Source organism: Musca domestica, unplaced genomic scaffold (genome assembly GCF_030504385.1).
Source record: "Musca domestica strain aabys unplaced genomic scaffold, Musca_domestica.polishedcontigs.V.1.1 42, whole genome shotgun sequence".
Lineage (NCBI taxonomy): Eukaryota > Metazoa > Arthropoda > Insecta > Diptera > Muscidae > Musca > Musca domestica.
Genome location: NW_026712329.1, coordinates 6402048 through 6416712, shown reverse-complemented (window position 1 = coordinate 6416712; position 14665 = coordinate 6402048). Strand labels below are relative to the sequence as shown.

Sequence of the window (14665 nt, the reverse complement as noted above, 5' to 3'; positions counted from 1 at the left end):
ACCAGACACACCTATTATTTGAAAATTCAAAATATCCATTATTTATTGTTATCTATTACTAGCTGGCCCGGTCCGCGTTGCCGGCCCGTAGTTTTTGTCTATTATGCATATTTTCCCAAGCATAATTATTCACAGATATGACTGATATAAGTGTTCACGTACATGTCGATTTAAAGTGTTTTAAAATACCTGTACCCATTTTTAACCAGTGGGCTTCAATATTTAAACCGTGGGCTTCAACTGTGTGGATGTGCTATACAAATCTATTAAAAAGTATATATCAATCTTATCGCCATATAAGGGATCAAATTAATTTTTAATATGGTAAAAATCGTAGCAAAATCTTCCAGTCAAATGAGCAGTAATTTGGAATTTGCTGTATTTTGTATACTACATAATTGAGGGCTGAATGATTTAAGAATAGCCAAAGTTAATTACTTTTTTAAACCCATTAGCAACTTAGATTGTGCATTAGAGTCCTCATAAGTCCCCCTAACCATGTCAGTCTGTTTGTCCGCCAAAAGGTGGACTTGAGAGGGTATTATAACATGGATAAAAATTCTAAAATTTGTAGATATGTTGAAATTTTAGTGTAAGATTTTCACCCCCCTAATACGCATTATTAGCCAAATTCTTTGAAATGTGGTTAAATTAGGAGGTACCTTCTTTATATAGGCACTACTCCGAAACATCGACCTACATTGAAAACTTTCTTCTACCCCTTATAATCCAAGATGACAAATAGAGGTCAAATCAAAAATATAGCAGAACAATATAGCATGTCATAGCATTTCGCGTGATTTAAATAAGTAAAAATAGTTTTATCCACCTCATAATTGAGGGCAGAATGATAAGATGGGAATTAATTTTATTTGCCATTTAAATTGTAAGTTGGAGACCCCATAAAGTCCATATTTTTCATCATAGTATAATTCAATGACGATTCAACAAATATTCGGTCCCGTGCTACTTTCTTATAGTTGTAATTTGTTCATGTTTCCACAATTTATTTCATATGGATGCACATCCCAAATCTACGTTCCCAACCAATATTCTCTTGGGGGTTAAAAATTCAATAGAATACAAAATTTTCTTTTCTGACCACACATTAGATGTGAAAGTGGACTTGGGGATACTCCAATGTGGGGACTTTACTTAAATAAATTCCTATGTGGAAATTATCTGTATGATGGTTCCCTACCCCAGGGTGGCATAAATAAATTTTTTTAGCCAAATCAATTGATGAATGTGGTCAATACCAATATGGGCCCTACTCTGAAAATTTCAAATTTTATGCGAAGAGGTTATCTACCCCCTTAGAAACAAAAATGTCAAATAAGGGCCAAAAAATGAAAAAAGTGGCCGGCCAAGACCCCAAAAATAACTTAAATCATAGATGGTTATATAAATATGAAATCGGGTTGTTCCCTTATCCATGAGTTATGATCGATATAAAGACCTGCAAAAGTGATTTTAGGTATTTTGAATGTTTAGGAAGAATTTCTGGAAGGATATAAAACCTTTTCTTACTAAAAGTCCCATTCGCTCTACTATTTTGCACCTTTTATTTCAATATTGGTATATTACTTATTATTCTCCCAAAGAATTTTGCATTTTGAGCTCTCATTGGACGGATCATTGTCACGCTTTGAAATGAGCCCCATTAAGCTTTTTCGGTCATTTTTGTTTGTTTAAATGTGTTCGCATCTTCCAGCTAACCCACGATGTAGGCCCTGGAGTTGAAAGGTAGATGTCAGTTAACATCCTATTTCGCACTTATTTAATTTTTTTAGTGAAAAATTATTCTTTATTTTGTTCACAAAAATCCACTGAATTCAATATGATAATACAAATTGAAAAAAAAATTGACAAAAAAAGAATAACAAATTGAAAAAGTCTTCAACTTTTTCGCTGATTTTTTACAGCAAATGTTTTAAGATCCTTCCTTACAAAGTTTGTCAATAGAATGTACTATTACTTTAAAATTCGATTCCATTGAAAATGTTTTTTTGATTTTTGCAATGGGATCTCTTTTTCATGATTTTTCAGCGATTTAGAAAAAGTAATTATCTTTTAACTTTGGTGTGACCGCGTTAAATTATTTCGATATCATCTATTCCGTTTCGCCACCACATAATTCGCTACTACACTTCCATGTAACCCGCCATCAATTTCAGTTCTCAAGAAATCAAGTCAATTAAATAAATTGGTATAAATATTCGAATTCAAAAATAAAATATAAAAAAACACTACAAATGTACATTAGAAAAAAGTAAGTCAAAATGGGAAAAAATCATGCAAAATAAAACATTACTATTGTACATTTGAAAAGTCAAAATGAAAATGTTAATATATCACATTTGTACGCGATTTTTTTGGATATTATCCTTTTCGGAGAGTAGACAACTCCGAATTTGTGTGAATCGTTAAAATTAATCCAGCGGTTCTTAAGTTATAAGCGTAGTAACTAACACAACTTACATTTATATATATAGATGACGACATTGTAAAATAAATAGCAGATCCTCCAAACGTTTTCAAGAAGGTGCTGTTTCAATTTTTTTAACTTTCCCGCAAAGTCAATTTTGGGGACGAACATTTGTAAAAGACTACCTTATCTGACCTTATGTAGGTCTTACCTACATAAACAGGGAAGCAAGTTCCAAAAGGATCGAAAAAATTTACTAAAGGAACGAAAACATTTGTAACTCATCGAATTCTTTATCAGCGTAAGATTCTAAGATGATTTAGCTCTGTGAAACCGTCTGTTGTAATCACGCTAGAGTCAGAAGGTCGAAGATGGCCTACATCGGTCCACGATATCGTATATCCCCCAGAGAACGGTATATCTCGATATTCGGTATTTTGATGATTGTTGACAAAGGTTTCAATGTAATTGTCTAGAAATCCACACAAGGAGTTACTTCGAATACTTTACGCTCTAGAAGAGAATTGTAACTCCCGATATTCACAATTTGGATGATTTTAGCTACATTTTTTACCGGAATTGTTTCATATTACGTATTTATTATTTCATATTTACGAGTACTACAGCCTATGACAAAAATTGCGTATGCCGGTTCACATCTTCGTATTGCTTCCATATAACGGTACCTCCAGATATTCGATATTTTGATGATTTTAGCAACACTTTTCAATGGGATTGTCAGAAAATCCACACAAGGAGTTACTTCTGAGCACTTAACCTTCTGGAAGAGAATTGTCTATATAGGTCCATGGTATCTTTTTACTTTGAGCGGTATTTTTCGAAGGAATTTCTTGGAAAATGTTCAAGATCCTTGAAAATGGTGGAGGGTATTAATTAAGAAGTATTGACCCGAACTTAGCCGCTTTCTTACTTGTTTCTCTTTGTATTTATTTTCTTTGGAAAAAGAAAAATGCCCTGACCATATATTATTATGAAATATATTATTACGAAAGCATAACAAGTGGAGAAAGATGTAAATGTTTATAAGTGCGGTTGTAAGATTTAGAAGACTTTCCAAAAGAATTTTAGTTCTATTTAATTCTTTGGTTCCTCTTCTATTGAGCTTACGATCTCGTCACTTGGGTAAAAAAATGTTTTTTTGTCATAGAAGTTATTTTTAAAATAACTTCTGGGGAGAATATCCCAGACAAAAAACAAGGGAACTGATGAGGATTGGTGGCTCTTTCCGAAACCTAGGTATTCCCTGTCTTTCCCCCTGGTAAACATTACCATCGTTCTCCACTAATAAACAAACGTTGTTTTTATAAAAACAACAATAAAGGGATAAAGCCTGACCATTTTGCAACAACAAAATACTACGGTATCCCGAACAAACAAGCCACACTGTTCTATTATGTATTATTATCAATTCCATATCAGAGAATGAGTAAAACGTTTATTGCCTAGCGTCATGTATTTCTTTACAATTGAGTGATTCCCCGATAAAAAGTGACTGTTTTGTATATATATATATACCAACCGCTTAAATACTGCGACATAACATTTTGAAAAATAGACTGTGCGTTGCTCTTAAACTGTGCGGGTAAAGTGAACTAAAAACAAAAATGAAAAAATTGCACTACAGCGTCATGGAAAATTTGGAAAAACCAAATGTCTTAATGCAAGTTAACGGGCATAATCTATTGGAGTTTAAAAAATCCAAAACTATTTTTGAAACACCAAAAATTGAGGGATTGTATTCGTACATCTACGAAAGTTTTGAACCGTCCAAACATATCAAGTACTTCAAAGAGCCGCAACCATCTCTTTATCCAATAGATTTGAATGTGGGCCTTGAGAAAGCGTGTCCTGTTATTAACTCGCGTATAGCTACTAGACTTCATATGCCTTTAAATTTTGCCATGAAAGATTCGACCACTTATCAGAGGCCTACTACTGCAACTACAGTGTACACCAGTCGCCGTGTTTTAACATTATTGATGGAATTTTGCTATGGAAAATATAATTCCCATGTACTGGTAAGCCGGCACAATGGGAACTTGTACATGGCAGGCGATCCGGCTGCTGATATGGATACGCCGCAACAATTCCATCATAAACGTTTAGAACAGTGTTTATTTGCGGGTACGTGATTTTAAATAAAAATTAACGATGTGACATACTGTAACATATTACTTTGCACACTGTAAAAATTGCATATTTTTCGATTTTCTGTCAAGATTTCACAATTTATGGCATAAAATTGTCTGGTGTTTTGTTGTATTTATATGAAAGTTCTCTAAATACGTCGGACGTACGAAATTTGAATAGTTGAACAATTTCAACATTGACAATTGAAAAATTTTATTTTTTTTGTGTTAAAAGTAAAAACAGGTAATGCAATCGGGAGAATATTGAAACCGATCCTTTTTACAACTTTTTATTTTTATTTGGTAGATTTAAAGATAAGCACCCGGCATATTCGGGTAATACGGACGTACAAAAAATTTTACCACAGTGGGGAAGTTGAATATTTGTGTACGGTACGTCGAATTTTAGATGCGGGAAAAAATATAAATTTATATAAATTAGGCACTAAATTACAATACAATAAATAAGTAAAAACATTAAGTTCGGCCGGGCCGAACTGCTAATACCCTCCACCATTGGGTAAAGAAAATATTTTTGTATAAAAGTATCTAGATTCAAACGTATTCCACTTTAAAATACAAATACCAGTAAGACCGTTTGGTTAATGCAGTTAAACTTTTCAAAAGCCATAAAGTGAGTGAAGACGTCAGACAATTTTATACTACAAGGATTGTTATATATTGCAAGTCATAAAAACCAAATTTGAAACAATTTCGTGGGTAAATGAGAAATGTGGCTACCGTTATATTTGCGAACCTAGACATTTTATGTTCTTCCACCGCATCTGAAACTCATTACGAACTACAAATATTTTTTAGAAAAATCCGTGGAAAATGTGGAAAAAATCATCAAAATACTGGATATCAGGAGGATGGCGGCTATACCAAAATATATTTCATTTTCAATACCAACCATGCTAGACAAAATACAAACTATTGTGCCAAATATTAAAGCTCTGTGTCAAATAACGTGGGCTGTGTCGTGATTTCAACAGACAGACAGACAAAATGACAAAGTTAATATGCCCTCCATTTCAAAGTGCAGGGTATAATAAAAACTATGCAATTTTCGAGTGTTATAAAATACTTTACACAATGTGATTTGTCCATTTGTTTTTCCAGAAAATCGTCGATGAACGGTACTTTATCGTTAGTTAAGCTTTGTATTGCTCTCTTTTACAGTTTTACAAGAACTTTTATCGCAAATTTTCGTTGTATCGATAAAAATAAAGTGCTTTACGAAACGGGGTTCAATAGTTTACTTTGGAGGATTTTTCTAAACAAAATGCAGCATCCTAGGAAATAACAAGTAAAAAAGCAGTAAGTTCGGCCGGGCTTTGAGGGCTATACGATATGTAGCTACAATAACCAGAATATCGGGGGTACCGTTATATGGGGAATATACGATATCGTGGACTTATATGGATATTTCTATTTCAGGGGAAAGTACTTAGAATGAACTTCTTGTGAGGATTTTCAGACAATTCCATTGAAAAATGTGCACAAAATCATCAAAATACCTAATATTCGAGAGTTCCGTCATATGGGGGCTATACGAAGACGTGGACCTGCGTCCGAAATTTTTAAGCATAAGCTGTAGTACACATTACAATCTTCGAATACATAATTTGAAATGATACAGGTTATTGGTGTCGCTAAAATCATCAAAATACCGACTATCGGGAGGTACCGCTATATATGGCGGCTGTACGAAAACGTGGACAGACATGGACTTAACGTGGCAAAATACACATGTGTGCAAATTTTTAATCTTCAAACTCAATTCGTTCGGAAGATAGTGTGATTACAACTGACAGACAGACTGACATCGCGTTAATCGTCTTAGAATTTCACGCTGACCCAGAACAAAGAAGCCAACACTGTTCTATTAATAGACGAGGCACGGTCGACGAAGGAGTTTTTGTTGTAACAGACAAAACCAACATACATGGTTATGTTAAACGAAAGCATAACAAGTGAAGAAAGAAGAAAATGTTTATGAGTGCGGTTGTTAGATTTAAAAGATTTTCCAAAAGAATTTTAGTTCTTTTTAATTCTTGTTTCCTCTTCTATTGAGCTTACGATCCTGTCACTTGGGTAAAAAAAGATTTTTTTTTGTAATAGGAGTTATTTTTAAAATAACTTCTGGGGAGAATATCCCAGACAAAAAACAAGGTAACTGATGAGAATTGGCTCTTTCCGAAACCTAGGTATTCCCTGCCTTACCCCCTGGTAAACATTACCATCGCTCTCCACTAATAAACAAAGGTTGTTTTTATAAAAACAATAATAAAGGGATTAAGCCTGACCATTTTGCAACAACAAAATACTACGGTATCCCGAACAAACAAGCCAACACTGTTCTAATCCAGAATATATATACGTTGTAGGGCCCATCATGATTATTTGGAGGAGTTACAAACGGAATGGCAAAGCTAATATCCCTCCATAGAATGGTGGAGTGTGTAAAAATGCAGAAAATATATCTACAAAGGTTTTCGTACGACAAAAAAGGTCTACAATGCCATTTGTCAACGTCGTCCTTATGAATTTGCCCAAACTCGTGACAAGTATGACTTTAAGCCTAAAATGTGTTCAAAATATATATGAATTCCTTGGTAAGATTTGAAGTTTTAATGTAATCTGGGCCGAGTGCATAAATTTATGATAAGTATTTATGTCTAAGTGAGTATTTTGATTTGCTATGATCCCGATTATAGGGAGTTTTTAAACTTATTATTAAAACAGGGCCAAAAGTTTCTACCGAAATAATTCTCGTATATACCTAAAATGTAAGGATTTCAAGAAATCTTAAATCCGAAAATGCCAAAATAATTGGGGACAGAGAATTTGCCCTCTCTATTAAGTTTACTATTCGTTGTAAACTTTTTAAATTTTTATACCCTCAGCTATATGGCTAGAGAGGGTATATTTCATTTGGTACGTGCCTCTTCAAAAAACGGTTTTACACCCGTCCAACTTTGCAAATCCTAATATTTCCATCGATCGAACTAGTGCAAAACACGTTGTTGTTTTTACAAATTGATCAAAATTTGAGAACTGTAACCGAAAAACTTTCACCATTTAGGTAATACAATTTCACAATAAGAATGTGTTGTTCATTTGTTTAGCGCTCCATTTTTACTAACCTCGTTCCTTCCACTAGCAAACAATAACAATTATTCAAATGTCAAACCATGATACTTCGAATGGCATCAAATTTAAAAACTGTGTTCAAGTTGATATATTTTCTACACGAAAACTCCTACAAAGTATAATATTCAGTCCCGCTCTGTAAAGTTCGGGTAAAACTATAATAGAAGCTTTGTTTGGTGAATTTCTAGAAAAATAAATGAAAAATGTCATTTGTGTAAAGTATTATGTGACACGTAAAAATTGTAGTAGTTTTTATTTTTGTTATAATCTAGTATCTAATTTGTATAAATTTGTAATTCTTTCCCCATTATATTTAAGATAACATGATCCAGAATTAAAATAATGTAAAAACTCAGACAATTTTATGCCATGAATTGTGACATATTAAGAAACAAATTCAAAAATGTGAAATGTTTTGAGTAAGAGGGTGTAAAGTAATATGTGACTAATAGTATATGTTCTATAAAACGAATCGAGTCCCCGATATAATACAAGCATATTGATATACAACAAACTTACGCCAGGAGCGAAAGTATAACTATTGGTCTACCGAAACTAGATCCAGTATTAAGATGAATATGTACGTCCTATCTGTATGGCACTAGCCATGTTCAGATGTACAAATGTTGAGGATATATAAATGTCTGGCACTTTCTAACTTGTTTGTGCAAACTTGTTGCTGGGACATTTATTATTCTATCTTACTACAATATTCATATTCTATGGGTGTTTGCAGACTCTCCCGATGAACTACCAAAAATGGATCAACCGATTGATATGAACATTGCTTTGAGCTGTTTACATCATGCCTATTTAGGGAAATTTTCTCTTCTTTATGCCGGAGAGGTACAGGGCATCATATCCGACAAAATGTTGGAAAACATGTAAGTGGTTTATAAAATAGTTTCAGATCACAGTGTAAAACATGTAATTTTTCCATGTCTTACTTTTTAGAAATGATATGGACCTCTTGAACCAATGCCGCTTTGTTTTTTCAAAACAAATGTGGGAATGGTCAAAGAAAGAATATAAATTTTTGCGATATTGGATTCAATCCCGTCTAAGCAATGTCGACGACATCTATGTGGCATGTAAGGACAAAGAGGGTATTGTCAAAAAGCCCATTGAACACTGTAAAGTGTCGGATATACCAAAGGTAATCATAATTATTTTCCATATTCCAGGGCCTCAATTCTTGTTCTATGAAAATGTGAAATGAAAACTTTTATAGAGGAAAGAAGTTTCAAATAAAAAATATTATATAGTAATATTTTTCATTTCATATTTTCATAGAACAAGAATCCAGCCCAGAACCTGCTAAAATCTAAAATTTTGCATTTTTTTATATCATAAAGGAAAAATGGGTTATCGTAGTAAAAATTGTTGCGTTGTTGCAGTTCTGGGGCAGATCAATTATTTTGGCACATACAATTTGTTTTATGTCCACATTTTCTAAGGCAATCGGAAATGAGACCGAAAAGCAGGAAGCAAGTTACTCGACGTCGAGTTAAATTGGGTTTTTTTAAACGTATAGCTTTTCATCGACTGGTCTTACGTGCATCTTATGATTTTCTGCTAAATTGAGCGGTGTATGTAATAGCTATACATTATCGGGAACTTGTGGTACTCCAAATATCAAAAGGTGCCGTTATGTGGGTGTTATACGACATTTATCTACAAGAGAAAATGGTACATTTACCCATTTTCAGACAATTCATACAAATTACCTGAATGTTTTCTCATAGTGGTCTCGTAATGTCAAAACACATACACAGTTTTTGTGTTGCTCTGTTCCAGATCTACAAGAATGTACAAGTTTTGACAACGACAAAATATTGCAAAACTAGTACATTCTTGCAGGTACTGGAACATATGCTCTATATGTGTATGCATGGTACAACAAGGAGGTAGAACGGTTTTGTAAAACTACTAAAATTCAGCCCTGAGGCTAGAAATATTCAAATTAAATACAACAATTTGTTCTCATCTTTTTTTGATATTTTTTCCTGATTTTTAAAATGAGTTACTAAGGCGAAATAGAACGAAAAGCCTAAAATTTTCATTGATAAACATGGTCCAAATAGTTCAAAATTTCAACTTCATAGCAAAACAGATTAATATTTAGCGGCGCATTCTACATTTCTCTAGTCATTGATATTGATTTTTTTATTTTTCAAAGTCGGGCAATCAGAAAAAAAATTGTAACCAGCTGGTAGCCTTATGTATTTGGACTGTTCCAGAACTGCAAGAGGTTATGTTATACTCTCGCAGGTTGTGGAACAGATGAATTGATTTGAGTAATATTGAAAATGTTCAAATTCTGTTGAAATAGGGAAGAATACATTTTACATTTTGGGATGAATAATAGTTATGATAAGAAATGGATATTGTGAAAAATGTTTTTACGATTTAATCAATCTGACTTGATCACGCCTCTTTTGACTAGCTTAAGTCATCGGCTGGCTTCTTCGTAGAGGAACAAAGGAGTTTAAGCCACTCAAAAAAGCGTTTCTTGTATTCTCACCTTAACACGCTGGTTTCATTAGATCCAGAGTATAAACCCCGTATGCTTAAATACACCCTCAGTAGACCATAAATGCTGCTCAGCTGATGTTTGATGATATATCAAAAGACCTAATATGGAGACAATTGGTCTCGGAAAATAAGTTTTTATTTACAGTGGTGACCCTCTGCAAGGAAAATACTGCATATTCCAATTATCCATGGTACAATGAAATAAATAAGCATTCCCAGCTCTGCATTTTCTGTAATTTACCTTGTCAAATTTTAATACATTAAAAACAGTTCCCTTCTCTGATTTTGGGTATATACAATGGATTTATGAACATAAATTTAGACAATGTGATGTTGTTAAATGCATAACTTTGAAAAAAATGTAAACATATGTATACATGACTTTACCTTCTTAGTTCTACCATGGTAATATCATGAACAAATAAAATTTTATTTCTTTATTGCTTCCATGGTAGAACCAAGGAGGTAAAGCTATGCAATCATATGTTTACAATTTTTTCAAAAATTATTCATTTGACAACATCTCATTGTCAAGATTTGTATTTATAACTCCATTGTACACGAACAAATCAGAGATGGGAACCTGTTTTTATGTAGTGAAATGTGACAAGGTAAATTACAGGAAATGCAGAGATGGGAATGCTTATTTGAAATGACTTTACCTTCTTAATTTTACCATAATTGTTTCAATGCAAAATATAAATAAGGCTGGAAATACATAAAGCGCATATTTGGCTGGCTTAAGTCATCGGCTGGCTTCTTCGTAAATGAACAAAGGAGTTTTAGGTTGACCTAGTTCGATTTTGGCCCTAGGCTCCTTTGTTCATTTCCGAAGAAGCCAGCCGATGACTTAAGCCAGCCAAATAAGCGCTTTATGTATTCCCAGCTTAACGCTATTCTTGAAACATTTGCGACTGTGGAGTGTACCGCAATACTAATGCCGTACAAATGCTGGACACAGTGATGCTTTCTGTTAGTATGCAGATTGCATACCGGATTAATATGTTTCTTAAAATTGCAATATGGAAAATACTGTATCTATATATGCAGTTTGGTTTCAATTTGAAAAGGATGTTACCACGAATTTTTTAGCGAATGCTTGAAGTGTTGAGAAATTTGGACCTAAAGCTAACAACTATACAACTAATCAGGGGAATGATATAAAAGCATTCGCTAGCAAATTAGGTATGTTAAGAAATATTCTTCTGCAGTTTTCAATTCAATAATCCAAAAATGAATGTTTTTGTAATTAAAATATTTTTTTTGAAAATGACTTGTTTTGTTTACATTTTTGGACATATAACCCTGTACGTAATACGTACAAAAACAAATTAGTATGTGATTGTTATTACGTTTGTTGTACAACAATACGAAATATTGCTTGTATTATTCTACCATGAGGGGGACCAAAAGAAAAATTTGTATTAGGTGGTAGCTTTTTTTTAGCTTCTATATTTGTGCCATGCTTGCAGCTTTAAAATTTTATCTGCGCATGATAATACATTGAAAGATGTATTATTTTCATGGTAGAAGAATATAGGTAGACGCATCGACACAGCTGCTGGGACAATGAACTGTCAAACCAATTTTGGAAATAAAAAATTATTTCAATTTATAAACGTTGTTGAAAAACGCGTTATATAATAACGTCGTATAAGAAAACATATAAAAATCTACATATATTTGAAAAGACGTTTAATTTTTTTTGGCATATCAATGATCCCAAGCGTTGATGCATCTGCCTATATTCTTCTACCATGATTATTTTCTTGCATATAAAATGTCTCCATAGATCATTTTTGGCTATTTGGCAGAGATATAAACAAAAATGTACTAATATCATCAGCATCAAATTAATTGTGATTGGTCAATTATCAGAGAGTAGAGATTTTGTTTTTAAACGTATTCTTAAGTTATCTACTAGCTTTTTCGCAAAACAACAACAAAAAACGAAGGGTGAAAAAGTATAAGGGCACTAATTCAACCTAAAACTTCTTTGTTCTATTACGAAAAAGCCAGCCAATGGCAGAAGCCAAGAAGAATACAGGTAGTCGCATCGGCACAACAGCAGGGACAATGAACTGTCAAGCCAATTTTAAAATTGACCTTTTTGAAAAAATTATTCAAATTTTATAAAATTTGGTATAAAAAACAAGTAAAAAAACATTAAGTTCGGCCAAACTTTTAATACCCTCCACTTTGGGGTAATGGAAACACAAGAACCAATTATGACCCACAAATACCAATTTTTAGACACATTCGTGGGAAAATGTGGCAAAAATCATTAAAATACCGAGTATCGGGAGGTACCGTTATATGGGGGCCATACCAAAGCGTGGACCTATACATACAATGTTTCGCCACACGAACTAGGATCTATTATGATCTACAAATACCAATTCTGAGACAAATATGCGAAAAAAAATGTGGCAAAAATCATCAAAATACCGAATATCGTGAGGTACCGTTATATGGGGGGCTATACCAAAACGTGGACTTATACATGCAATGTTACGCCATCAGAGCTAGAACCCATTATGACCAACAAATTACAATGTTTAGACAAATCCATAAAAAATGTGGCAAAAATCATCGAAATAACGAATGTCCGGAGGTACCGTTATATGGGGACTATACCAAAACGTGGACCGATATATCTCATTTTCAATACCAACCATCCTAGACACAATACAAATTGTTCTGCTAAATTTTGACGCTCTACGTCAAATAATGTGGGCTGTCAATTTTGTTTATATTAAAATCTTTTTAATATCCTTATATCTTCCTTCATTTTTATTTACGTTTTTTTCAGAATTATCCCTGGGAACCAGAAGTTTGTTTCGGCTTTTTACATGCATTTTTGGAGAAAGTCGAGAATCTTATGCATGGTGTCAACTCTCTGGAGACAGTGTATGAATTTCAACTTAATCCACCTACCAAAAAAATAACATATGAGATATACAATGGCAGAACCGATAAGACGTTTATACCAAAATATTATGCCGATTTTGTTAACAATTAAAGTGATTTACAACAAGATTAATAAATAAATTCAAGTGTTACCAAATACATAAATATGTGAAATTTAAATATGCTCTTTAAAACAACCTTGCGTTCATGGTAGAATTACGAAGGTAAAGGCATGCAAACATATGTTTACAATATGTTCAAAAATATACGTATACAACATCTCATTGTCAGAATGTGTATTCAAAATTCCATTGTATATACAAAAATCAGAAATGGGAACCTGTTTTTTATGCAGTGAAATATGACAAGGTAAGTTACAAAAAATGTAGAGATGGATATGCCTATTTGAAAAGACTTTACCTTCTTAATTTTACTATGCATGCATATTTGAAAGTGATTTTTAACAGTTTTAGTATTACTTTAGTCTTATTTGTGAGGTATTATGCTTATTGTAATACTAAATATTATGTTTTTGTAATTTTTTAATACCATTTTTTAATTTTTTTTATTAATTATAATTCATTTTTATTAAAACAATGTCAAATTTAAAGTCAAAATTTATACAGTTTTTGTTTATTTATTGGTCAACTTTTGTACTTTGATTTCAATGTAAAGGGTGTTTTTTTAAGCCCGATAGAGCTTGAAATTGTAAAAAATAACACAAAAAATTAAATTTTAATCAATTTTTTTTATTCGAAATATCAATACGTGACATTAACATTTGAAAATGATTTCGGGCATATGGGCACCGCGGCTGTTCTTGACGAAGTGCATTCTGGACGTCCAATTTTTGGCCACTTTTTCGAGCACTGCTGGCCGTATGTCACGAATAACACGAACAATGCTGCTCTCCAAAGCGTCAATTGTTGCTGGTTTATCAACGTAGCCCCACAGGAAGTAATCGATTGGTGTCAAGTCGCACGACCTTGGAGGCCAATTGACAGGTCCACTTCTCGAAATTAACTTATCGCCAGATTTTGATTTTAATAAGTCGATGGTTGCGTTAGCCGTATGGCACGTAGCGCCATACTGTTGAAACCACATCTCCTCTGGATTAATGTCATCCATATTTTTAAACAAAAAATCATTGATCATGGTGCGGTAACGATCTTCATAGACCTTAACGCGAGCTCCGGCCTCATTTTTGAAGAAATAAGGTCCGATGATGCCACCAGCGTGAAAACCGCACCATACGGTGCATTTTTCTGGATGTAATGGACTCCATATGTGGCAATTTTGCTTATTAACAAACCCGTTAAGCCAAATATGCGATAAACAACGGGTCATTTGCCAACTGCTCTAAAGCCCAATCGGCGAAAGAACGATGCATATAATGGTCTCTCATGATGATTTGTCCGAGTATACTGAAACAAATAAAAAAAGTTTCATCAAAATTTAGTTTTTTGTGTTGCTTTTTACAATTTAA

At 33.2% G+C, this 14665-nt stretch overlaps 1 protein-coding gene and 1 long non-coding RNA gene across 2 annotated transcripts; both read left to right on the top strand.

The window, feature by feature from the left end:
• The first annotated feature begins 3959 nt into the window (after positions 1-3959).
• Positions 3960-13359, top strand: LOC101895322 (protein cutoff). The gene is made up of 4 exons (XM_005186351.4): positions 3960-4573; positions 8471-8618; positions 8689-8890; positions 13082-13359. Exons 1-4 carry the CDS (start codon positions 4054-4056, stop codon positions 13289-13291), a joined length of 1080 nt encoding a protein of 359 aa, XP_005186408.3. The 5' UTR covers positions 3960-4053; the 3' UTR covers positions 13292-13359.
• LOC131804349 (uncharacterized) lies at positions 4580-6217 on the top strand. The gene is made up of 2 exons (XR_009343098.1): positions 4580-4822; positions 4886-6217. It is a non-coding gene; the product is annotated as an uncharacterized LOC131804349 (long non-coding RNA).
• Positions 13360-14665: the final 1306 nt, after the last annotated feature.